Raw genomic sequence first — 27371 nt, forward strand, 5'->3', positions numbered from 1 at the left:
ACAGCGTCTATGCAAGGGAATAAACAGTCAATGTTTTGGGCTGAAACACTACATCAGGTCCATAAGTCAGCAGTAAGATAGGGATCATAAGTCAAGAAATGTCGAACATCTTAAGAAAGGATGTGCTGACGCTGGAGAGGGTCCAGAGAAGGGTAAAGGGAATTTATCTGGGAATAAAAAGTTTAATGTATGAGAAGTGTTTGATGGCTCTTGGCCTATACTTGCTGGAGTTTAGAAGAATGGGGGGAGGGGGAAATCTAATTGAAACCTATTGGATATTGAAAAGCCTAGATAGAGTGAACGTGGAAAGGATGTTTCCTACAGTGGGTGAGTCTAGGAGCAGATGGCACAGCCTCAGTATAGAGGGATGTCCATTCAGAACAGAGAAGAGGAGGAATTTTTTTAGCCTGAGGATGGTGAATCTGTGGAAGTCATTGCCACAGACAGCTATGGAGGCCAAGTCATTGGATATATTTAAAGCAGAGGTTATGGGGAGAAGGCAGAAGATTGGCATTGAGAGGGATAATGAATCGGTCATGATGAAATAGCAGAGTAGACTCAATGGACTGAATGGCCTAATTCTGTTCTTATGCCTTATGGTCTTATAAGATTAATTCAAAGATCTCAGCATCGGCTGCACATCTTTCTGCCAGCAGTAATTATTTGTTAAGGAAGAGGCAAAAAAATGGTTTTCACTGTGTAACACACAGAAGAGGAGGAATATGAATACAGTCTGCAAGATTTTGACGAGCTATGCACATTTTTTATGCTGATACTTGTCACTGAGCTGGCAGACTGATTCCCTGATTAGGCGTTCCTGCACAGAGGCAGCAATGCCAGAGGCACACAGGTCCCCCTGTGTAATGTGGATAGAGATGGCAACTTGAGTTACTTAATTCAATGCTACCAGCAAAAACATCTGGTACTGGAAAAGAATAAAGGAAGCTCTCACAGAATGGTGCCGTGGTTGTGTGACAGTCAGTGTGATGCTATTACAACTCGGGGTCTCAGAGTTTGGTGTTCAATTCCGACCTTGTGTGTAAGAAGTTTGTATGTTCTCCCTGTGGATTGCATGGGTTTCCTCCGGGTGCTCTGGTTTCTTCCCACACTCCAAAGATGTACCCGTCAGTAGGTTAATTGGTCATTGGTAATTCTCCTGTGATTATACTAGTGTTAAATTAGGGGTAGCTGGCAGGCGCAGCCCAAAGGGCCTGTTCCTTGCTGTATCTCTAAATAAATAACTATATAAAAATAGAAGTGTGTGAACATTTTGGCTTAAAATCAAGCACAAAAATCTTGCACAGGTTTCATGAACCATAATTTGGCAAAAATATGATCCTTATTTAGAGAGTGCAAGTCTGTATCCTTTGCAGTTAATCCGCGAGCAGGATTGGCAGCAACTTCATTGAAATGGAACGGATAACAATCCTAAAGGGTTAAATTGCTTCAGGATTTTGCACATCATGTCAATTTAATAAGGTCCTCAGGAAAGTGCAGACAGGAGGTGAATTGTTTTCACATAAGGAAAGGTGCTTGCAATGCTAAGTCTGTTTTTCACACGCCAACACCATACCCATTAGTTAGAGGAATGAGGACGCCAGACTGATGCAAGCTAAAATACTTCAACAACACAGGGGGACAGAATTCTCCTTCATCAATAAATACTATTCACTCCAATTGGGAATGCAGCAACCTGAACGAGCCGATCCTCTAACTGCGTCACTTTGGGATGATCAAAATGGGAGACATGGCTGTAATGGGCCAGTGTTGAGACACTTTGTGCTGGAGTTGGCATCTGTCTAAAGAACACTTTCAGTCTGGCTTACTGTCAGTCTGTTAGAAAGCTGCTGCTTCTTTTTAAAATGTCCTTTATTCAAACTTGCATGCCGTGCACACGGAGCAACTCAGAACTGGTGTGCCAAGTGACAGGATAGCCATTATATGCACAGTTTAATCAGCTGTGATGCATGAAGACAAAGGGAAGAGGGACATCCATGCCTGGGGAGCGGTGGGGGAGGGGGTATTATGACTGTTGTAAGAACACATAGGCACACTGATATTGGAGAGCCAAAATATTCAATGTCACAACTCCCTGGGCTTCCAATGCCCAAACCATGCAACTGTTCAACCTGGAAAAGAGTGGAGTGCTTCACTTTGGAAGGTCCAGTTTAAAGGCAGAATACAGGGTTAATGGCAGGATTGTATGCAGACTGGAGGACAGAGCGATCTTCAGATCCACGTCAATAAATCCCTCAAAGTTGCCGGGCAAGTTAATTGGATGATTAAGAAGACATATGGTTTGCTGGCCTTCATCATCAGTTAGGGGATTGAGTTCAACAGCCATTAGGTAATGTTGCAGCTCTACAGAACTCTGGTTAGACTACACTTGGAATATTGTGTTCAGTTCTAGTTCTCTTATTATAGGAAGGATGTGGATGCTTTAGAGAGGGTGCAGAGGAGATTTACCAGGTGCTGTCTGGATTGGTGAACATGTCCTATGAGCTAAGGCCTTGGACGGCAGGAAGATGAGAGGTAACTTGAAAGAGGTGTACAAGCTGCTAAGAGGTTTTAGGTTGAGTTGTCAGCCAGATACCTTCTCCAAGGGCAGAAATTTATTTATTTACTTATTGGGACTCAGTGCAGAGTCGATCCTTCTGACTCTTAGAGCCACACTGTCCAGCAACTCCTGATATAACTGCAGCCTTGTCACAGCACAATTTACAATGACCAATCAACCTACCAACTGGTATGTCTTCGGGCCATGGAAGGAAACCGGACATCTGCAGGAAACCCACGGGGTCATGGGGAGAACATACAGACTCCTTACAGAGAGTGGCAGGAAATGAACCCGGGTCACTGGTACTGTAAAGCGTTGTGCTAACCACTACATTACTGTGCCGCTAATACGAGGGGGAATAACTTTAAGTTGATTGGAGGGAGATGTAAAGGTAGGTTTTTCACACCAAGAGTGGTGGGTGTATGGCCAGAGGTGGTGGTAGAGGCAGATATATTAGGAACACTTAAGAATCTCTTTGATAGGAAACAAAAATGGATGGAGGGAAGAGTTAGATTGATCTTGGATTGGGTTAAAAAGTGGGCACATCACAGGCTGAAGGGTCTGTACTGTGCTGTAGTGTTCTCCGTCCTATGAAAGGATTCAGGAACCACAGACACAAGATTCAATTAGCAAATACGGAACTTCTGCCACTGCCCTGAACAGAGTAGCGTTTACTCGATACTGTCAATTGATGAAGGTTTCCCACCAGACCTCTGTTGCATTGAGTTACTTCATTCAAAAACTTGTACTATCACGTTTGCCTATTTTGTCTTCATTACGCCCCACCGGCCATTTAACAAGCAATGCCTCAATTAAAATTAAAATTCCTGTTGTGTTCAAATCCTTCTTTTGTCTCACCCCCACCCCCATCTGTAATCCTGACTCTCTATCCTCTTACATCTCTGTTTGCCAATTAGCTTACATGCCATAGAACACAGAACACTACAGCACAGTACAGGCCCTTTGGCCCACTATGTTGTGCTGACCTTTTAACCTGTTCTAAGATCAATTTAGCCCTTCCCTCCTACATAGCCCTCCACAGGGTTACTGATAGTGGGGATGCAATAACATAACCTGTAATGTCGTCTATTTCCACAACAAACAAACAACTTTACTCAAGAGGGTTTAAAATTGAACTTTTTCTTTTAAAAAAATATATATGAAAACAGTGTGATTCACAGAGATGAGAGGATTGTCTTATAAGAAAAGATTGAGGGAAGTGAGTTACATTCACTTCAGATTGAGAGGTGACTCATTTCACGAGGGATTGGCAGGTGGCTGCAAAATACTGTTTACTCTTTAAGAGAAAGTTGGCTACATTCTCAGGATAGGAATTGCTCATGTGGGATTGAGCCAAGGCCAAATTTCTTCACCAGATGGTTGTTACTGGAATTCAGGGAAATAAGGGGAAATCTTACAGAGATACACAAAATTATGAGGGGTATAGATAGGATGTGGTGGCGGAGTGGAGATACGTTTCTACCAAAGGAGATGTAAGACACTTCTTCCCACTACTGGCTTGCAGGTCACCCTTGGACAAGGTGTGACACCTGGTTAGCTCCACGATCAGGGTCACGTGAAGCCATGGGAGTAGGTGGTGGATGGTCGTATGAGCAGCTGGTGCAGATCACAAGTCCTGGTTTACGTGACCACTGACGCCAGGCAGACAATCTCTGAAGAGTATTGATAATGGCTGGGGTCATCCACCTTGTAAAGACACTGCCCAGAAGAAGGCAATGGCAAACCACTTTTGTAGAAGAATTTGCCAAGAACAATCATGGTCAATAGATCTGATTGCCCACGTCATACGATGCAGCACGTAATGGTGATGACGATAGATAGGATGAATGCAAGCAGGCTTAAAGGTTAAAGGTGGAAGGAGAATCTCAGAGGGAACTTCTTCAATTTGAGTGTGGTGAGAGTGTGGAATGAGCTGCCAGCGGATGTGGTGGATGCAGGTTTGATTGCTACATTTCGGAGATGTTTGGACAGGTACCTGTACATGGATAGAAGGGGAATAAGGGGCCATGGTCCAGGTGTAAATAGATGGGTCTATGCAGAAGACCAGGCAGGCATGGACTTGACTGGCAGAAGGACCTGTTGCTGTGCTATAACGGCCCATGAATTTAAATCTTCGGAATTTTCTCCTCTTTGGGGGTTTGAGTGTTATTTTTTAGAGATCCAGCATGGTAACAAAATGAGCCCACATTGCCCAATTATGCACATCTGACAATTAACCTACGTCGTTGGAAAGCCGAGCACGCAGAGGGAACCCACACAGTTACAGGGGAAGCATGCAAGCTCCTTGCACGCTGTGGTGGGACTGAACCCGGGTCGTTGGTGCTGTAATAGCATCACGCCAAGCACTACCGTGGGTTTAGAGCCCACAAGTGTGAGATTGCTAATTATCAGGTTATCAGGGATTTGGGGACTGGCCGAGAAGGGAGACGGGTTATGGGATATGCCGTGAACACAGGCTCCGGAGAACATTTGGCCATCTCTGAGATAATGCTGAGATAACAAAGCATAAATGCACACTTGTATATTTTCTTGCTGCGCCGTCAAAATCCCTCAACACTGATCTTGTCTGTACTTATAAAACATTCTTTGTGACTGGCACCCTGGCAATTTGGGATTATCTGACTGAAAGCAATCTGGTACAAGATAAGGCTAACATTACAGGTGACCCACTAGCATCCTGGGAGCCCGAGCCAGTCACTTGGATCAGAGTACAGGGTCATCAAGCTTGGCTGGATTAGAACTGGAGCCTCTAATTAGGTTGAGGCTCTGATTTCAGGCAAGAGTGAATATTTGCTGGCCCAGTTTGATACTAATCCGAGGGCAGTGGAGTTTCATTTTCCTATCTGTCGAGACATTACCATACAAGTGTTCTGTACAAGACCGGTGACAGGAACAGAATCGTCTCAACTAATAAATTCACTAAAATGTTTAAAAATCACATCAAATCACTTCTGTTATTTTCACCTATCTGAACCCAGCCCCTGCTAATTATCTGCTGCCACCTTCATCAGATTCAGGAACAGATATTACCCGACAACCATAACAGGTGGAACCCTCCCTACCATTGAACTGAAGAGTAAGGATTTCAGGTTGTATACTGTATACGTTCTCTGATATTAATTTGAACCTTTGAACCTTCAGTATTAATCCCTGATACTGCTGCTACCATTAGGAAGGAAGTACAGGAGCCTCAGGTCCCACACCACCAGGTGCAGGAACAGTCGTTACCCTTCAACCAGCAGGCTCCTGAACCATCATGGGTGAAGCCCATCCCGCCACTGTGCACATCTAAAAGGAGCGCTGTCACAAGAAAGCAACATCCATCATCAAGGAGCCCCACCCTCCAGGAGTCTTAGGTCCCACACCACCCGGTTCAGGAACAGTTGTTACCCTCAATCATCAGGGTCCTGGAACAGTGTGGGTAACTTCACTCACCTCAACACTGAACTGATTCCACAACCTATGGACTCGCTTTCAAGGACTCTACAACTCATGTTCTCAGTATTATTTAGTTATTATTTGCACAATTTATATTCTTTTGCACATTAGTCATTTGTCAGTCTTTCTTATGTATTGGTTTTCATAAGTTCTATTGTATTTCTTTATTTTCCTGTAAATACCTGCAAGAAAATCAATTTCAAGGTGGTGTATGGTGACAACTTTGAACAGAACTTCTGCAGAGTTTGCCATTTTCTGTGCTGAATGACTCGATGAGAGTCAATGCTCTCCCTCAGTTGCAGAGACCCCAGCTCGCTCCTCGTCCCACGGGCCGCACGTGCAGAATTTGCAGATGATCTCTGCACCCACTGGCCACTGTGGTTCCCACCTTCATCCCAACGACACACTAGCAGGCTAATCGGCTACTGTAAATGCCCCGTCGTGTAAGTTAATGTCAGAAAGAATCCATAGGAGTAGACAGCAATGTCAGAAAGAAAACATTGCAGGAATAGAGGAGAAAAATTCTACTGTGAATTCTTGCAAGAAAATGACCCTTCAGGTATATATGGTGATAGGTACTGTATCAACTTACTTTGAACTTTGAAGGGACGAGGGGGAATGGGACTGGGAGCTGCAGGGACCTGATGGGCCCAATAACCTCCTTCTGTGCCATTATAAGAACAAAATCACAAGGAAGTACAAGCCTGCTTTATGACACCAACCAATCCAACTGAAGCAACCCACACAAAATGCTGGAGGAACTCCGCAGGTCAGCCAGCATCGATGGCAATGCATAAACGATCGACATTATGGGCTGAGACTCTTCTTCATGACTGAGAAGGAAGGGGGAAGATGCCAGTATAAAAAGATGGGGAAGAGGGGAAGAAGGATGGCTTGAAGGTGATTGGAAAAAGCCAGATGGGTGGGAAAGGTCAAGGGCTGGAGATGAGGGAATATGATTAGAGAGGAGAGTGGACCGGAGGAGAAGAGGAAGGAGGAGGGGACTCAGGGGGAGGTGATAGGCAGGTGAGAAGAGGTAAGAGGCCAGAGTAGGGAGTAGAAAGAGAGGGAATTTTTTTTACCATAAGGAGAAATTGATATTCATGCTGTCTAGTTGGAGGCTACTCAACTGAACTCTGCTGTGCAGTGCCCATTTTGGTTTGGAAGGCAGGACTTTTTAGAAAATACAATATCAGGGCAGGAAAATCAAATGCATTCTGATCAAGAAGAGGCCTCCATCTTTATAGAAGCTCTCAAGATCCTCATTAGCAGAACATAGAAGACAAAACACTTCAATAGCTTGGGGTCATATTCATGGAAAAATTATGTAATAATTCACAGCTTTAGAAACATCATAATTCATTATAAGTGATCAAGAGGTCTTATACTGAGAAAAGAGCTGTTCTAGTGTCCTATAACGAAAGGGTGGGGTTTTGATGGCTTCCTTTTTTTACCATCAGTTCATTTTCCAGTTGAGGAAGTTATATACTACAATGCAAATCCTTTTCTGTCAGGGGACAGCCTGACCTTTCCCCTCACGTGACAACTTCTCCTGACCCTGGTCCGGTAAGGTCATATTCAAGGTCCGAAGAGCCCTCACGGGTAAGGTCAGAGGTTGAACTCGCAGAGAGAGTGACGCGCCGCTCCGACTGTGATCGGACAGCTTCCCAGACAAGACAAAGAGAGGTGGTCGCCAGTGAGACACTGCATATGAGAAAACACATTTGAAACAAACGAAACAAGACACTCTCGAAAAGGCGGCACGGGTATGGAATGTGGTCTGGCACTACCAAGGGTGGCGGGCATGCGCAAATGAGACAAGATGGCAGATGGGTTCAGAAGGGAAATGGAAATATGGAGAACAGGAATTTCACAGCAATGTTACGCCGACGGAGTTGAGAAGACAACATTGAGAACACAAAGAAAGGATCTTGAAGTCGCACCACCATTTTTACGGCAGAGCTGCACATCCAGGCAGGGTGATTGGGCAGCGAGGCTCCACGGCTGCTTACCGCAAGGGCCCTGGTGCTTGACTGGGATGGACGTCTGCTCCAGGCACTCCGCTTGCTTGCGCTCGCAGTCGTTGTTGTAACTCTGGCTGTTCTGACCACACACGGGCTTGTAAGCCCCGTCGCACACGATGCGGTCGCACGAGCAGCGGACGCTCCCCCGCAGGTTGAGGCACACGGCGTTGAACTTGCACTCTTCCTGACACTTGTCTGTAATGAAGAGAGTGAGCAGATATTAATCCCACGGTGCTGTGTCTAATGGCAAAGACACAGTCATAGTGTCATAGAGCACAAAGAAAGACCCTTCGGCCCATCTAACCTGTGCCACACTGATATTCTGCCTAGTCCTGTGAACCAGAGTCCTCCACACCCTTCCCACCACGTGCTTATGCCAACATCTCCTACAGGTCGGAATCGAACCTGCATCCACCACTTTCACTAGTAGCCCATTCTACACTCGCTCTACCCTCTGAGTGACAAAATTGCCCCTCAGGTTCCCCTTCAATATTTCACCTTTCACCCTAAACCTATGACCTCTAGTTCTGTTCTCATCTTACCCAAACTGAGGTGAAAGAGCCAGCAATTATTCACCTTTTCTATATCCCTCATTGTTCTGTACACCTCTGTAAGATCCCCCCTCATTCTCCTGCACTCCAGTGAAGATAGTCTTAACCTACTTAACCTTTGGAAATAACTCGTAAAATGTGTACCTCAGGTGGTTGACAGTTGGGTTGAGCTGTTCTCCAATCTTGGCAATTTATTTGCAAACATTTTGTCACCATACGAGGACACATGTCAGTACACTGCTAACTTGTGGTGTGTCCTTTGAATGCTTGGCCTTTATATACTGATTGGTCGTCATTACGGAAACTTAATTGTGATATAGGGAGGAGATCTCATCACTGATGGGTTGTGTGGCGAACTCTGTACACTGTGGTCTCGATCTACGTGGCTATGAAGTAGGATGGCCAGCTTTCTCTAGCCACTACCCATGAAGATCGAGAGGGGCATAAATTGGACTGGGCATCATTTTAAGTCACGGCGCACGCAAGCACGCAGCATGCAAGAGAATTCAGAGAAGCATTGTTTTCCTCGAACAATTCTGTAAACACACGTAGATCTCGATCCTATATATTAGCTGATGCAGGTAAAATTCCAGACCACAATGCACAGAGTTCGCCACTCAACCAATCAGCAATGAGATCCCCTTCCTATATCACAATTGAGTTTCCGTAATAATGACCAATCAGCTGATTGAAAATCCAAGCATTTGGAGGACAGATCACAAATTAAAGTGCCTCGTATGTTAATGAAACGTTTGCAATTGGATTGCCGAGATCAGAGAACAACTCAACCCAACTATTTAACCTTTACCTCTAACTCAGGGCTTAAAGTTCCGCAGCATCAGTCTTGAGCTTTAAATTAAAATCCAGCAGGCCAAGAAACAAAGTTCAATAAATCCAGAAATTCAAAACCAGTGCCCAGTAGAAGATGGTTAAAGACTATGCAGTTAGTTCTTTCTCTTTGGATATGGGAAGCTCATTGCTAACTCCAATACATTGTTCTGTTGTTGACCCTGTTGCTCCTGGGATGGTGGGGAATGCCAGCCGAACTGAAAATAATTGCTGCAATATTAGCACTTACTCCTTGGGAACAAACCTTCTTGGTGTGACTTTCTCAAGGTCAGCCACTTCTTGAGAACAAATTCTACAGCAAGCTCACCTCCTGTAACTAGTTTGGCTTCAGGCCAGTGAGAAAATAAGTTTTGAGGGAAGCACAGACAATTAAGATCTTCTGTTGTAAAATTTGCCGAAAGGCTCAAGTTTAATCATCTGATCAAGTGCTGAAATAGAACTCAGGACCATTTGTTAAGCCAAATCAACCCCAACAGCTGAGGTTTTATAAAGCACTGGTCAGCCCACACTTGGGAGCAGTATTGTGAGCAGCTTTGTGCCCCTTGGCACAAGCACGTGCTGGCATTGGAGAGGCCCCAAAGGAGGTTCATGACAATGATCCCAGGAATGAAAGGGGTGATACATGAGGAATATTTGATGGCTCTGGGCCTGTTCACACAGGAGTTTAGAAGAATGAGGGGGGACCTCATTGAAAGCTATTGAACATTGAAAGGCCTGGATAGAGTGGATATGGAGAGGATGTTTCCTATAATGGGGGAGTCTAGGACTAGAGGGCACAGCATCAGAATAGAAGGACGTCCATTTAGAACAGAAATGAGGAGGAATCTCTTTAACCAGAGAGTGTGAATTTGTGGAATTCACTGTCAAAGATGGCTGTGGAGGCCACATCATAGGGTATATTTAAAGCAGAGACTGATAGGTTTTTGATGAGTATGAATGTCTATGGTTACAGGAGAAGGCTGAGATTACGAGTCGTGATAGAATGGTGGAGCAGACTCAATGGGCCAAATGGTCATACACCGCTGCTCATTCCTGACGATAAGTTTCGGCCCGACATGTCAGCTCTTTATTCCTATCCCAATATGCTGCCTGACCTGCTGTGATCGTCAGCATCCCGTGAGTGTTACACTAACTCTGCTCCTATGTCTTACGGTCTAACTGCTCACCTCTGGGCAGGCAGGGTCCCAAGCGAATCTTCTGGAGGTTGATGCCTTTGAGCGCTCCCATCCTCTCCATGACGCACAAGCTGTCATAGGTCTGACCATCATCGGCACAGACGGGCTTGTCCTCCTTTGGGCAGCTCTCCGGTCGTGACAGCACCTCTGGCTTGCGCATTCTTGGCTGTACTCGGCATGCCTGGTTCAGGTCACTCTGAGCGTCTTTGCAGGGGTCTGTGTGCAACACAGTAAACCTGAAAAAAATCAGTGAGGGCCCCCATGCCGTTCCACTCCACTCCTGCTGGCTACACTCTTACAAAGGGAGGTACACTCAGTGGCCACTTTATTGGGTACACCTGCTCGTTAGTGCAAATATCTAATCAGCCAATCAGGTGGCAGCAACTCAATGCATAAAAGCATACAGACGTGGTCAAGAGGTTCAGTTGTTGTTCAGACCAAATGTCAGAATGGGGAAGAAATGTGATCTAAGTGACTTTGACTGCAGAATGATTGTTGGTGCCAGACTGGGTGGTTTGAGTATCTCAGAAACTGCTGATATCCTGGGATTTTTACTCATAACAGTCTCTAGAGTTCATAGAGAAAGACGTGATATAAACAAAAATCATCTAGTGAGTGACTGTTCTGTGGGCAAAAACACCTTGTTATTGAGAGGAGAATGACCAGGCTGGTTTAAGCTGACAGGAAGGCGACAGTAACTCAAATAACCACACGTTACAACAGTGGTGTGCAGAGGAGCATCTCTGAATGCATAGCTTGTCGAACCTTGATGTGGATGGGCTAAGGTAGCAGAAGACCATGAACATACACCAGTAGCCACTTTATTAGGTAATAAAGTGTAATAAAGTGCCCACTGAGTATCTATTTGTGTAGAAAGTAGACTGACACTTGTTGATATGTTATTGTCACATGCACTGAGATACAGTGAATAATCTTTGTACTAACCACACGGGTGAATTGGTTTATAATTGTAGTATGTACTGCGATACAGTGGAAAAACCTGCCTTGCATACTGTTCACATACATAATTCATTACACAGTGCATTGAGGTAGAGAAAGGTAAAACAGTAACAGAATACAGAATGAAGTGTTACAGTTACAGAGAGAGTGCACTGCAGGGAGACAGTGAGGTGCAGAGGTCACAGTGAGGTGGACTGGGGGAATCAAGAATTCACTTCAAGCAAATGAGAGGTTTGTTCAACAGTCTGATCACAGTGGGATGGAAGCTGTCCGTGAGTCTGGCAGTAGGAGATTCAATGTTTAACATCATTTCCTACACAAAGGTGTACAGGAGTACAAAATAATTGTCCCTTTGCAGCACCAAAAAATTCCTACCAAAGATAAAGAACACAATAATAAAAAACCAAAAATAAATACAAAAAAATAGCTTATATACACAGATTGATTGTATGTCCATAAAGTGACACTAGGCACAGGAGACTCTGTACATAAGGTGACTCTGACGGGAAATGATAAAGTAGTGGTGGTTGGGGGTGTGGAGGGGTGGGTTAGTCGGTGGAGGTGTTGATCAGCCTCACTGCTTGGGGAAAGTAACTGTTTTTGAGCCTGGTGATCCTGGTGCAGATGCTACATAGATTCCTCCGTGAGGGGAGTGGGACAAATAGTCCATGAGCAGGGTGGGTGGGGTCCTTCGTGATCTTACTGGCACTTTCCTGCCACCTTTCTGTATATTTGTCTCCAACGGCAAGGAGACTGATTGGACAATTGAGGGCTATAGGGAACTGAGGGAAAAACAGAAACAAGGACTGGGGCTGATCAGCCCCAGCCATATTGACTAGGGAGGTCAGGTTTGACGGGTCTTGCAGATTACTCTTCCACGTCCTTTCTCCTGTACAGGCCGGTGTGAACTATCATATGTCAGTGGTAAAAAAACTTGAATCTGATTCTGAAATTCACTCTAATCAATTGAATCTTGCCTTTCCGCTTAGTTCAGGGGTAACTTGTCCTCATGGCTGAATAATGCCTTAAAACTCGTGAATATAAAGGTGTTTTGCTTTGTAAAGCATTTTGCTAATTTGAATCACTGTTTTCCACCATCTTTTAAACATTAGTTATTTGTCAGTGTTTCTTTGTGTGTAGTTTTTCATTGATTCCATTGCATTTCACTGGTCCACTGTGAATGCCTGCAAGAAAATGAACCTCAAGGTAGTATATGGTGACATATACCTACTTTGACAATAAATTTACCTTAAACTTTTGAACTTTGACCTTCTATTCTCATTCAGCTTCACACCATTGAGACATCTACAAGGAGTGCTACTATAAAAAAGCAGAATCCATCATCAGGGACCCCCACTGTCCAGGACATGCTCTCTTCTCACTGCTGCCGTTGGGAAGGAGCCACAGGAGCCTCAGGTCCCACACCACCAGGTTCAGGAACAGCTATTACCATTCAACCATCACTTTCTTGAACCAGTATGGATAACTGGTAACTGATAATTGGAGGAGGAGAAGATGGCAGCGTGACACAGCGCGCGCGGCCTCTCCGGTGAATGATATCTGTAATCTGTCAAGTAGGGGACCATGCACAATTCTGATTTGATGGAGACAGACGTGAGAGTATGGAGGAACAACTGGAGAAACTTCTGAAATGCCCGCTTCGCTGCCGCTGCTACTGTGTGGTAACCGGAGTCTCCGGAGGAGAAGGCCCCGAATCCTCGGCTTTGCTTGATTCGGCGGCCAGGGCTAGGTCGAAGGCGCTCGGGAGGCTATACCGGAGGGGCTGGTTGGAGGCTCAAAGTTTTCCGATGGACGGACTCGGTGTCGGCTGTGGTCGGCTGATTCCAAGGCATCGGCAGTTGTCGGTGCCTTGGAGGTTTATGGCAGGGAGTTTCTCCCTTTTGCCGCCTGCTATCGGGGACTCGGGAGTCGATCAGGACTTGAGACTTTTTTTTACCGTGCCCATGGTCTGTTCTTTATCAAATTACGGTATTGTTTTGCACTGCTGTAACTATATGTTAAAATTATGTGGTTCTGTCAGTGTTAGTCTTTGGTCTGTCCTGTTTTCTGTGATATCACTCTGGAGGAACATTGTATCATTTCCTAGTGCATGTATGCATTTCTAAATGACAATAAAAGAGGACTGAGTGTTCTCATAATCTAAAAAGAACTTCACCCACCTCAACACTGAACTGATTCCACAACCTATAGGCTCACTTTCGAGGACACCACAACAAATTTCTCAGTATTACAGATTATATTCGCACAATTTGGCTTCTTTTGCACATTGGGTGTTTGTTGTGTGACAAGAATACACATAGATGTTAGCTGTCCTGTGTGATCAGCAGTTGGTCTGCCACCTGTCTTCGGGAGAGAGAGAGATAAGGAAGACAATGATGCAGCAATTGGAGATGTGTAATGAAGGGACGGGAGAGAGAGCTGTCTAGAGCGGCTCCCCCTTTGAACCCTGAACTGTTTGAAGTGATGGACAGGCGATTTGGAGATGTGTAATGAAGGGACGGGAGAGAGAGCTGTCTAGAGCAGCTCCCCCTTTGAACGCTGAACTGTTTGAAGTGATGGACAGGCGATACCCCAGCAGGGGGATAAAAAGGGACAGGTTCGCTAAGGCAGGAGACACACGACACCACGAGATAATGAGACCCTGGAAGCGGTGCCCCCCCCGCAAGTCGGCGGGAGTCGTTTTGGAAGGCTGGTTGCGGAACCAAGCCATAGACGCACAGGGTGGAAAGGTACAATCAGCGGGAACCCGGTGTGTGTCCTCCCTTGCTTGGGTGCCAGGTTCACTGCAGAGGATCGACCGCATCTGGAGGAGGGGTCACAGTCAGTGACCTCAGGTGACATCACAAAGGACTCGCCCGAAAGCTGCTTGTGAGCAATATCGCAGGTCTGTGTGTGGAAGCCGTTTTGAATGGTCATTCGTTCTTGTTCTCTCTCTCCTACCCCCACATTGTCCATCGCCATGGCAACGATTACTGCGAACTGAACTAAATTGAACTGGACTTTGTGTCACTTTGAAATTGGTCATTTACCCCTAGACAACAATAGAGCTTGATTGATCCTGTTATCTTAATTCTGTGCACATGTGTGTTTATCATTGCTGAACTGTTGCATTTATTATCCTTTCGATTACTGTGTTGCTTGTTTCTTTAATAAAACTTTCTTAGATCTAGTAATCCAGACTCCAACTGAGTGATCCATTTCTGCTGGTTTGGCAACCCAGTTACGGGGTACGTAACAGTTGGTCCTTGTTTATGTATGATTTTTCATAAATTCTATTTTATTTCTTTATTTTCCTGTAAATGTCTGCAAGGAAATGAATCTCAATATGGCATAAGGTGATGTATATGTATTCTGATTATAAATTTACATTGAACTTTGAACTATCTTAGAGTAGGCACAGCAATAGGCAGGAACGCTGCCAGGGTGTGTAGTTATACAGTGAGGCCATCAGCAGGTGACTGGGTGAATTGTGGCAGTAAGTACCATCGGCCTAGAAGTCCGTAGAGCAATTCAGGGAATTACCTGTGGCGTGAATTGAGAGCTTTGAGCTCAGTGGGTAATGGAAAGTCCTGTGCTAGCATCTTTGGATAAATATCCTCCAGTGTAGAATAAACCTTGGAAAGTCAAACTCAAGTGAACAAACACCATTTAGTAAAGAACAAAGATTTATTGGCATGAGTTAGCCTTGGAATCCTGGAATGTTAGGAAGATGGGAGCCGAACTGGCCTTTTGACGATCAGTCCCATTTCCCAATGGTCGTTCTGCATGGGTTTAGGGTCAGAGGCAAGGAATTTGAAAGGGACATCAGGGGCAGCTTCTTCACATGGACAGCAGTGCGTATTTGGAACGAGCTGCCAGAAATAGTGACTGAGGCAGGCACATTAGCCACATTTAGGGTGGCAAGGCAGTGTAGTGGATAGCACAACGCTTTACAGTACCAGCAACCCGGGTTCAATCCCCACTGCTGTCTCTTCTCCCCGTGACCATGTGCATTTCCTCCGGGTGCTCCGGTTTCCTCCCACCATCCAAAGGCGTACCCGTTGATAGGTTAATTGATCATTGTAAAGTGTCCTGTGATTAGGCTATGGTTAATTCGGGGATGGCTGCCTGGCGCAGCTCGAAGTGTGAGGAAGGGCTGATTCTGTGATGCATCTCTATCAATCAATAAATAGAAGGCTTTTAACTGTTGCTTATTTATTTATCTATCAATCAATCAGTAGATAAATAAATAAATAAATAAATAAGCAGGCAACATTTTAAAGCCATCTAGGTAAGCACATGGCAGGTGAGATTTAGAGGGGCTATGGGCCAAACGTGGACAGATGAGACTAGCTCGCTTGGCAACACAGTCAGCCTAGACCAGTTGTGCTAAACAGCCTGGTTCCATGCTGGATGATGCTGCTCCTCCTAATCTTCTTACCAACCCATTCCAGAGGCTGGACCAACTTGAGCTGTTTTCTCTGGAGCAGTGTAGGCTCAGGGGAGACCCGATCAAAGTATATAAGATAATGAGAGGCATAGACAGAGTAGACAGGGAATATCTCTTTCCCCAGGGTTGAGGTGTCCACTCACAGAGGGCATGCATTTAAGCGGAAAAGGGGAACATTCAAGGGAGTGGTGGGTGGCTGGGATATGCTGCTGAGGTGGTGGTGGAGACAAATACAATGTTGTAAATGCAGAAGGATTAGTTAGTTTGGTGTTTAATTTGCTAGTTTCTTTAGTTCAGCACAACATGATGCGTCATACTGTACCATGTGGTGTCTCCTCATAATTCACACTCTGAACCCTGTACTCACTTGAATTTAGAGGAATGGGAGGGGATCTCATTGAAACCTCCCAATTATTGAAAGGACTAGACAGAGCGTCCAGAGGAGAATCACGAAAATGATCCCGGGTTAATGTACGAGGTGCATTTGATGGCTCTCGGCCTGTGCTCCAGTGCTGGAGTTTAGAAGACTGGAGGAGGTTCTGACTGAAATGTATCGAATGTATGGACACGGAGAGGATGTTTCCTGTAGTGGGGGAGTCTAGGACCAGAGGGCACAGCCTCAGTATAGACGGATGCCCCTTTAGAACAGAGCTGAGGAGGAACCTCTTTAGCCAGAGGGTGGTGGATCTGTGGAATTCCAAAACATACGGTGAAAAGCTTCGCTTGTGATAACAACAACGCAACCTGGGGGCAGCCCGCAAGAGTCACCACACATTCTGGCACCAACATAGCATAACCACAATGATCAGCGGAACAACAAGCTACAAAATAACAGCAAAAAACAGCCCTGTTCCATCGTCCGACCCACCAACACACACATGGACGGTCGTCCAAATCTAGGACGGGGCCCTGGGCCTCAACCCTCCAGTGGACATTGCCACAGAATAAAATCAGTGGGTATACTTAAAGTGGAGATTGATAGGTTCTAGATTAATAAGGACATCAAAGCTTACAGGGAGAAGGCAGGAGAGAGATAATAAATCAGCCATGTTGGAATGGTGGAGCAAACTCAATAGTCCGAAATGTTTAATTCTGCTCCAATATCTTATTGTGTTTGGTGAGTGATGTCATCACAAAAAACTGTGACCTTACTACCCAGTTACTTGGACTCGTCAGGGTGACGGCCTCTGCCCACTTACCGCAGAACCCGTCGGACTTCTTGTAGATGTTGCGATGTTGGTCGCAAGCGTGCTTGTTCAGCTCGCACTCGTTGCGGTAGTCCTGGCCGTCACTGCCACAGACCACCTTCTCTGGCTGCCCGCTGCACGTGGTGGGGCAGATACACTTGGCCGACTGCCCGTCGGACGACTGGATGCAGGAGCTGCCGAATCCACAAGTCACGTCACTGCATGGATCCTTCAGACCTGAGCAACACAAACAGACAGAGTTTACTTACAATGTGGGCAATTGACCTGAGGGTTTTGGCTCAAGCTGCGGGGCTCCTATTCTCTCAGCTCAGTATGGACTGGAATTATACTGCAGCATCTGTAAAAAGACTTCCCTTCGTCATTTCGGTTCTTGAAACAACTGCACAACACTTTGACCACTTTGCACATTGTTTTTGCTATGACCACTTCACACTACAATGGACTTATTTTGCACTGATCATAAGATTAGGTACCTGGTAAGGCTCTGAAAACTTGTGCCAACCAACTGCCAAGAGTATTCAAGGACATTTTCAACCTCCCACTGCTACGGACGGAAACTCCCACCTGCTTCAAAAGGGCAACAGTTATACCAGTGCCCAAGAAATGCAGTGTGAGGTGCCTTGATGACTATCATCCAGTAGCACTCTCATCTACGGTGACAAAATGCTTTCAGAGGTTGGTCATGGCTAGAATCAACTGCTGCCTCTGCAAGGATCTGGACCCACTGCAATTTACCTATCACCACAGTAAGTCTATGGCACAAGCAATCTCAATGGCTCTTCACACGGCCAATACAAACACCTATGTCAGGATGCTGTTCGTTGACCATAGCTCAGCGGTTAACACCATCATTTCCACAGTCCTGATCGATATGCTACAGAACCTGAGCTTCTGTACCTCCCTCTGTAATTGGACCTAACCAGAAGACCACAGTCTGTGTGGATTGGTAATATCTCCTCCTTGATGACGATCACAACTGGCACACCTCAGGGGTGTGTGCTTAGCACACTGCTCTACTCTCTCTATACACACAACTGTGTGGCTCAAATGCCATCTATAAACTTGCTGATGATACAACCGTTGTTGGTAGAATCTCAGATGGAGACGAGGGGGCACACAGGAGCGAGATATACCAGCTAGTTGAGTGGGGCTGCAGCAACAACCTTGCATTGAACGTCAGTAAGTTGAAAGAGCTGATTGTGGACTTCAGGAAGGGTAAGACGAGGGAACACAAGCCAGTCCTCATTGAGGATCAGAAGTGGAGAGAGTGAGCAATTGCAAGTTCCTGGTTTCAACATATCATTGCAGCTATAAAGAAGGCAAGACAGCAGCTATATTTCATTAGGAGTTTGAGGAGATTTGGTTTGTCACCTAAAACACTCGAAAACATCTACAGGTGTACTTTGGAGAACATTCTGACAGGCTGCATCACCATCTGTATGTGGGGGGTTGGTGGTGGAGGTGCTACTGCACAGGATTGAAAGAAGCCACAAAGGATTGTAAAATTAGTCAGCTCCATCTTGGGTACTAGCCTCAGTAGTGTCCAAGACATCTTCAAAGAGCGATCACCTAGAAAAGTGGCATCCATTATTAAGGACCCCCACTACCCAGGATATGCCCTCTTCTCAACTTTATCATCTGGAACGAGGGTAGGAAGTACAGAAGCCTGAAGGCACACACTCAGCGGTTCAGGAACAGCTTCTTCCCCTCTGCCATCCTATTCCTAAATGGACATTGAACCCATGAACACTACCTCACTTTTTAAAATATTATTTCTGTTTTTGCAATATTTTTAATATAACTATTTAATTAAATATATATACTTACCTTAATTGATTTACTTTTTCCTATATTATCATGTATTGTATTGTACTGCTGCTACTAAGTTAACAAATTTCATGACACATGCCGGAGATATTAAACCTGACTCTGATTCTGAATCTGAGAACTTAAGAAATAAGAAAAGGAATTGGCCATCTGTCCTGTTGAGCTGGTTCCATCATTCAATAAAATCGCGGCTGATCTGGTCGTGGACGTACCTGCATTTTCACCACAACCCTGAATCCCCTTGCTATGTTAAAAATATCTGACTGTACAGTTAATGAGTTTGCCTCTTCTACATCGCTGGGCAGACAATTCCATAGATTCCCTACTCTCTGGGAAAAGCAGTTTCTCTTCATCTTCATCTTAAATCTATTCTCCCAAATCTTGAGTTCTGTTCCCTCATTTGTTGGAAAGTTGAAAACAACTTTCCTGCCTCTATCTTATCCATCCCTTTCATAATTTTATATATTTCTATAAGATCCCTCTCATTTTTCTGAATTCCACTAAATATAGTTCCAGGCAATCTAATCTCTCCTCATAGTCTAACCTCCTCATCTCCAGCATCAACCTGGTGAACCTCCTCTTCAAATATACCCAGTGACATGGCCTCCACAATGAATTCCACAATTAATCACCCTCTGGGCTGAAGAAATTCCTCCTCATCATTTTTCTAACGGGATATTCTTCTATTAAGAGGCTATGACCTCTGGTGCTAGACTGTCCCACTATAGGGAACATCCTCGCCACATTCATACTACCTAGGCCTTTCAATTTTTGAAAGGTTTGTTTGAGATCCCCCCTCTCCTGCCCCATTCTTCTAAACTCCCATGATTACAAGCTCAGAGCTATCAAACACTTCTCATATGTTAACCCTTTCTTTCCCAGGATAATTCTTGTGAAGCATCTCTGGACCCTCTCCAATGCCAGCACAATAAGGGGCCGAGATTGCTCACAACAGTACAGTTACTATCGCATATATAAACTATGCTGTTTATCAACAATTATCCCTGTTAGGTTGAGTGTTAGTTCAAACTATGCTTCAAGTCAGAATTAATTTATTATTAACACAAAGGTTTCTGCAGATACTGGAAATCTTGATCAATGCACACAAAAATGCTGCAGGACCTTAGCAAGTCGGGCAGCATCTAAGAAGGGAAATAAACAGTTGACATTTCAGGCTGAAACCCTTCATCATATCCTGATGAAGAAATATGGACTAGATTTGTCAACTGTTCATTCCCCTCCCTAGATGTTGCCTGACTTGCTCAGATCGTTATAAATTTAATATTGTCCTGCGTACTGAAGTATAGTGAAATGCTTATCTCACAAAACTGAGTTACATCGAGATAGTCCAAGGTCAAGCAATAACGATAAACTGGGGCAGAGGGTGACTGTACAAGACTGGAAGTTGACAGTGGAAGTAAAAGGGTAAGATTTCAAGGTCAAGGGTGACTTAAGACCAATGGGAAGAGAGAAAGGTCAGGATGACAGAGGAGGGTCAAGGGTAAGAGTGCAAACTCAAAGGAGTTAGAGCGAGGTCAGGGTGACATAAGGTCAAACTCATAGTGGTATTTGATTGCTTTCATTTGGGATCTTACAGCCATGTTGCATGCAAGTTTGTTGTCCTGTGTACAAGTACAGTGAAATAGACATGCAATAAAAAAACTGCATACTGCAGCATCACGGCTATGCAGATTCAGAGAACTATTAATGTACAAGATTACAGACTCTTTGATAGACACATGGATGAAAGAAAAGCGTGGGAGGAAATAGTTGGATTGATTTTAGAACAGGCACAAGATCAGCAGAACATTGTGGGCCAAAGGGCCTGTACTGTCCCATAGTTCTATGTTCCATTTTCTCTTAGGAGACAAGGCACTGGAAGCCTGGAACAGCTTTGGATACAGAGTGAGCTTTGGTCTGTGGATGGATAACTGAGAGCCCTGGCTTATGGGTTCTCTGTGGAGAACAGTAAGACTTCTGTCATGCCGTTTACCACCTGTAATGCCGGATTCCAAAAAAAGTGGTAGCTGAAGGTGAAAGTCAGCTGATGAGAGACACAGATAGAGTGGACAACCAGAGACTTCTCTCCCCAGTGTGGAAGTGGCTAACACAAGGGAGCATAATTTTAAGGTGATTGGAGGAAACTACTGTGGGGGGGGGGGAGGATGTCAGAGGTAGGTCTTTTACAGAGAGTGGTGGGTGTGTGGAACACCCTTCCATGGGTGATGGTAGAGGCAGATACGTTAGGGATATATAAGAGACTACTCTCAGATCGGCACATGGATGATAAAACAAAAATGGAGAGCTATGCTGGAGGAAGGGTTAGATTGATCTTGGATTAGGTTAAAAACTCACTACTACATTGTGGGCCTAAGGGTCTGTACTGTGCTGTAACAGTCATAGTCATACTTTATTAATCCTGGGGGAAATTGGTTTTCGTTACAGTTGCTCCATAAATAATAAAAGAACCATAAATAGTTAAATAGTAATATGTAAATTATGCCAGTAAATTATGAAATAAGTCCAGGACCAGCCTATTGGCTCAGGGTGTCTGACCCTCCAAGGGAGGAGTTGTAAAGTTTGATGGCCACAGGCAGGAATGACTTCCTATGACGCACAGTGCCGCATCTCGGTGGAATGAGTCTCTGGCTGAATGTACTCCTGTGCCCAACCAGTACATTATGTAGTGGATGGGAGACATTGTCCAAGATGGCATGCAACTTAGACAGCATCCTCTTTTCAGACACCACTGTCAGAGAGTCCAGTGCCATCCCCACAACATCACTGGCCTTACGAATGAGTTTGTTGATTCTGTTGGTGTCTGCCACCCTCAGCTTGCTGCCCCAGCACACAACAGCAAACATGATAGCATGTTCTATGGCATATCTTCTATGTTTAGCACTGATGAGGGAATCACCAGAACTTGGTTCCAGACCAGACTACACCTCTGAACCCGTTTACTGAAGAATTAAATAATTCCAGAACTTTAAACAAGAATGTTGGATACATAATTGAGAAGATTAATGAAGTGAATACTAATTGATTCAATTAGGTGGTCTGGTTGTGGTCGTGCTTCAGTGCCAACACAGCTCCTGAGACAATCTGTCCCACTGCCAGCTGACAGCCTCAATGATGTCAACAGCAAAACCTCTCACTGCCTTTGTTATTGATGCAGTCACATTTAAACCTGATCTTGAGCTTTCTGACCCCCAGTCATTCTCCCTCTACAAGTTCAAGTTCAGTTTGTTACCATTCAACCATACACAGTATACTGCCAACAAAACAATGTTCTTCCGCACCAAGCTACATATACCTCACACACATAACATATAAAGTAATATTACCACCAGTAAATTAACAAATAATATCAGTCTTACTGCTTGGGGAAAGTAACCGTTTTTGAGTCTGGTGGTCCTGGTGTGGATGCAACGCAGCCTCCTCCATGATGGGAGTGGGACAAACAGTCCGTGAGCAGGGTGGGTGGGATCCTTCATGATGTTACTGGCCCTTTTCCGGCACCTTTCTGTATATACAGTATGTCCTTGATGGCAGGTGGGCTGGCGCCAGTGATGCATTAGACAGTCTTGACCAGCCTTCCTGTCCACTGAAATGCAGGTTTCGTACCAAGCAGTGATGCAGCAATTAGATGCCCTCTACTGCGCAACTGTAGAATGATGTGAGTTTAGACGTACATTGTCCTGCTCTCTTCAACCTCCCCAGCATCAAGGATAGCTTCAAAAGGTGATGCTTAAAAAGGTCGCATCTATTGTTAACGGCCCCCATCGTCCTGAATATACCCTCCTCTCATTGCTACCATCAAAGAGGAAGTATAGGAGTCTGAAGACACACACTCAATGCTTCAGCAATAGCTTCTTCCTCTCCAACATTAGATTTCTGAACGGATAATGAACCTATGAACTCTACCTTACTTTCTGATATGTCTATCCACGGCCTCCTCTACTGTAAAGATAAAGCCACACTCAGGTTGGAGGAACAACACATTATATTCCGTCTGGGTAGCCTCCAACCTGATGGCATGAACATTGACTTCTCAAACTTCCGCTAATGCCACACCTCCCCCTCATACCCCATCTGTTATTTATTTATATACACACATTCTTTCTCTCACTCTCCTTTTTTTCCCCTCTGTTCCTCTCACTATACCCCTTGCCCATCCTCTGGGTTTTCCCCCCTCCCCCTTTTCTTTCTCCCTAGGCCTCCGGTCCCATGATCCTCTCATATCCCTTTTGCCAATCACCTGTCCAGCTCTTGGCTCCATCCCTCCCCCTCCTGTCTTCTCCTATCATTTTGGATCTCCCACTTTCAAATCTCTTACTAGCTCTTCTTTCAGTTAGTCCTGACGAAGGGTCTCGGCCCAAAACGTCGACTGTACCTCTTCCTAGCGATGCTGCCCGGCCTGCTGCGTTCACCAGCAACTTTTAAGTGTGTCGCTTGAAATTCCAGCATCTGCAGATTTCCTCGTGCTTAATTTTTTCTCTCTTTATACACTACTTACTGAATTTAATTATATATAATTAATATATGTAATGTATAGTATTTTATTATTATGAATTGCAATGTACTGCTGTGGCAAAACAACAAATTTCATGCCATTTGCCAGGGATATTGAATGTGATTCTCAGAAAGTGAAGAGTTTTCCTGACTGTGTAGAGTGTGTTCTGGGACCAAGAGAGGTTTTATGAGATGCGTACTCCCACGAGTTTGAAGCTAAACCTGACCTGAGAATGATTGATGCCAATACTGAGGGTATTGTTTCATCTATTGGCAATGACTCTTCCCTATTACTCTCCAACACTGAGTTCCTTTCATCCGCAAGGGCACAAAAAGGATTAAAGAAACAGAAAATCGTCACTTTAATTTCTGGGGTGAAAAATAAATCTTCGATCTGAACATTATTCATCAAACAATAAAAATTCTCATGCCGCCTGGAATACTTTCTCATTGTTCAGTGGGTACTCCACATGGATATTTCTTTATCAAGAGATACAGTGAGGGACAGGCCCTTCCGGGCCAACGAGCTGTGCTACCCAGCAATTTACCTATTTAACTCTAGCCTAAGCACAGGACAATTTACAATGACCAATTAACCTACTACCCCATACGTCTTCAGAATGTGAGGGGGCTCCTGGAGCAGCCGGGGCAAACCCGGGCACACTTGGAAAGAATGTACAAACTTTCTCACAGAGGACGCCGGTATTAAACTCTGAGCTCCGGCGCACTGCGCTGTATGAATGTCATGTCAACCACTACACAACTGTGGCACCTTGTGTCCCTCAGCGCAACATACTCTCCTTCATACTCTCCTTCCTGAGGCATGGATTGGATCTCCATGAGTCCCCTGTATTGTGTGTTTAATACTTCAATAATATTTGAGTAATCTTGTGTATATATATTGTTTAATAGTTGGTCACTGTGTTAAATGAACAACAGGTTTTTGAGCAGGTTCACAGACATCCCATCCACTTGTCCTTTCTGTGGTCGGGAGAAGGCCAGTGGACCATGATTATATAGAGTCTGAGAGGTCGCAGCCCCTCTGAGTATCTGAAGGGGCTGCTCCTCAAAACTGGTTACATTTCAGCCCCACGCTTCTGATATATGGTCACCCAGTATGGATTCGGACGTGGTCCACTCGAGGGATCTACTAATAGACTTGCTACTGGACCTGGCTAAGTTGGCCATTCAGGTGCCCAGGCAGTGGGCAGTTGACAACTCTGCCCAAGCCAACTGCCAACTCTTCACCTGGGGTTAAATTCATGCATGAGTATCCTTTGAGAGAGAGCATGCTATGGGCACAGTGGGGGATTTCCAGGAATGGTGGAATTGAGTGTATTGTAGATAGTAGTAACAATATTTAAATTTGAAATTATTAACACTCTTGTAAATCTCTGATGTTTTTATTCTATGTGCAAATAAACTTCCATTTGTTTGTTTGTTATGTGTCGTGTCGTATGACGTGGGCAATCATGAACATGACCATGATTGTTCTTGCAAAAGTTTCTACGGAAGTGGTTTGCCATTGCCGCCTTCTGGGCAGTGTCTTTACAAGACGGGTGACCCCACCCATTATCAATACTCCTCAGAGATTGTCTGCCTGGCATCAGTGGTCGCATTAACAGGCTTTGTGATATGCACCAGCTGCTCATATGACCATCCACCTCCTGCTCCCATGGGTTCACAGGACCCTGATCAGTGGGTGGGGGGTTAAGCAGGTGCTACACCTTGCCCAAGGGTGACCTGCAAGCTAGCAGAAGTAGAGCCATATCTCTACGCCAGCTCTCTAAACTCCTGTCGTTTTGTAAAAACAAGGAAGCTCCTTTTCTCATCACACTTCTTACTGACTTTCATAATGTGAAGGAAATCCCATTGTTTCTGATCTCATTTGTGATGCTCTATTTCCAATAATGACTCTTTACCATCATCAGCCACTGCTGCCTGGTTTGTTGCAGCATCCACTCATAAAATGCAAAAACTACAGCCAGCCGTCAGGTCAGCAGAAAAGGTCAAAGGCTGCAGTCCACCATCACTGTAGGACTTGTGTGTGAACAGGACAAAGAGATGGAGAAGACACCACCCACCTGCAAACTGCCTTTTCCAAAAGCTCCCTTCTAGAAAGCGCTATAGGGCTGTTAAACAAAAACTTCACACCATCTGAAAAGCTGCTTGCCCCAGGCAGTTAATCTGACCAACCATTCTAGGTAGCTGCTCCCCTAAATATATATTTATCTATCACACCTGTCACTGCACTGCAAACAAGTTACGCCACTTTTTATAATGGCGATTACTTCAGAAATACAGTTATCGTATTGATGTATTTATGTATATTTTACTCTATATCTGTGCTTTCTAAGTTTTTAAAAAATTCTTTGTGCCTATAATTATTCATTGTTGTGGATTTTGTTGCATGTAACACCACCACACCACAGCAAATTCCTAATGCATGTCAGTGTACACTCAGTGGCCACTTTATTAAGTACACCTGCTCATTAATTCAAATATCTAATCAGCCAGTCATGTGGAAGCAATTCAATACATAAAAGCATGCAGACATGGTCAAGAAGTTCAGTTGTTGTTCAGACCAAACATCAGAATGGGGAAGAAATACAATCTAAGTGACTTCAACTGTGGAATGATTGTTGGTGCCAGACAGGATGGTTTGAGTATCTCAGAAACTGCTGATCTCCTGGGATTTTCACACACAACGGTCTCTCGATTTTACAGAGAATGGCGCAAGAAACAAAAAAAAAAATCCAGAAAGCCGCAGTTCTGTGGGTGAAAACAGCTTGTTAATGAGAGGGGTCACGGGAGAATGGCCAGGCTGGTTCAAGCTGACAGGAAGGTGACAGTAACTCAGATACCCAGACGTTACAACAGTGGTGTGTAAAAGAGTATCCCTGAATGCACGACACATTGAACCTTGAAGTGGGTGGGTTACAGCAGCAGAAGCAGTAGAGGTCAAGATAGATCCTGGGTCCCTGGACCTTGTGCCATTCTTAATCAAATGCACAAAACGGTGGCACTTCTGGGAACGGGTTTCACCACAATATCAATGATGAGAAATTCAATGTTATCTTAGTCACCAAATTAAGATACTATGTTAACAGGGGTGTAATCACTACACAGCACCAGTGATCACAAATCGGTGTTCAATGCCTGCTGCTGTCTGTCTCAATTCTACAGGACTGTGCAAAAGTCTTAGGCAGATATATATATATATATATAGGGTATCTAAAGCTTTTGCACTGCACTGTGGTAATTTTATGTATTGCATTGTACTGCTGCCACAAAAAAACAAATTTCATGACATATGTGAGTGATGATAAATCTGGTTCTGATATGGGTCTCTGTTGTGGACTGAGAGTGGGAAGGGGACAGGGAGAGGGGAATCATGGTAGAGAAAAGAGGAAGAGAGAGGGGTGAGAGAGGGAAGCACCAGAGAGACATTCTGTAATGATTAATAAACCAATTGATTGGAATCAAATGACCTTGCCCAGGGCCTTTTGGTTGGGTGTATTTCCACTGCATCATGCCACACCCCCCCTCACCACTTCTCTCTTTCTCTGCCACCTGTCTCACACCCCTCCCGTGGCACTCCGCTCTTGCCATTCCCAAAATCCTTTGTTCCAGCCAGATTTACAAACTCACTCTCCACTCCACGTTGACAAATACAGTACTGTGCAAAAGTCTTAGGCACCCTAGCGATATATATGTGCCTAAGACTTTTACATAGTACACAGTCAGTGTTTCAGGATCCTGATTAAAGGTCTTGGCCCAAAACGTCAAGCATCCATCT

At 44.7% G+C, this 27371-nt stretch overlaps 1 protein-coding gene across 4 annotated transcripts in view; it reads right to left on the reverse strand.

Moving 5' to 3' along the window:
- agrn (agrin) overlaps nucleotides 1-27371 on the reverse strand; it is a 546801-nt gene that overhangs the window by 152242 nt on the left and 367188 nt on the right. For all 4 annotated transcript variants that reach the window (XM_072245169.1, XM_072245168.1, XM_072245171.1 and 1 more), the window contains 3 exons: nucleotides 17225-17449; nucleotides 10607-10831; nucleotides 8029-8235 (listed from right to left, as the gene is read on the reverse strand). In XM_072245169.1, the coding sequence (XP_072101270.1) occupies nucleotides 8029-8235; nucleotides 10607-10831; nucleotides 17225-17449 (657 nt within the window). The remainder of the gene's footprint in view (nucleotides 1-8028; nucleotides 8236-10606; nucleotides 10832-17224; nucleotides 17450-27371) is intronic.

This window comes from Mobula birostris, chromosome 27, assembly GCF_030028105.1.
Source record: "Mobula birostris isolate sMobBir1 chromosome 27, sMobBir1.hap1, whole genome shotgun sequence".
NCBI classification, from domain to species: Eukaryota; Metazoa; Chordata; class Chondrichthyes; order Myliobatiformes; family Myliobatidae; genus Mobula; species Mobula birostris.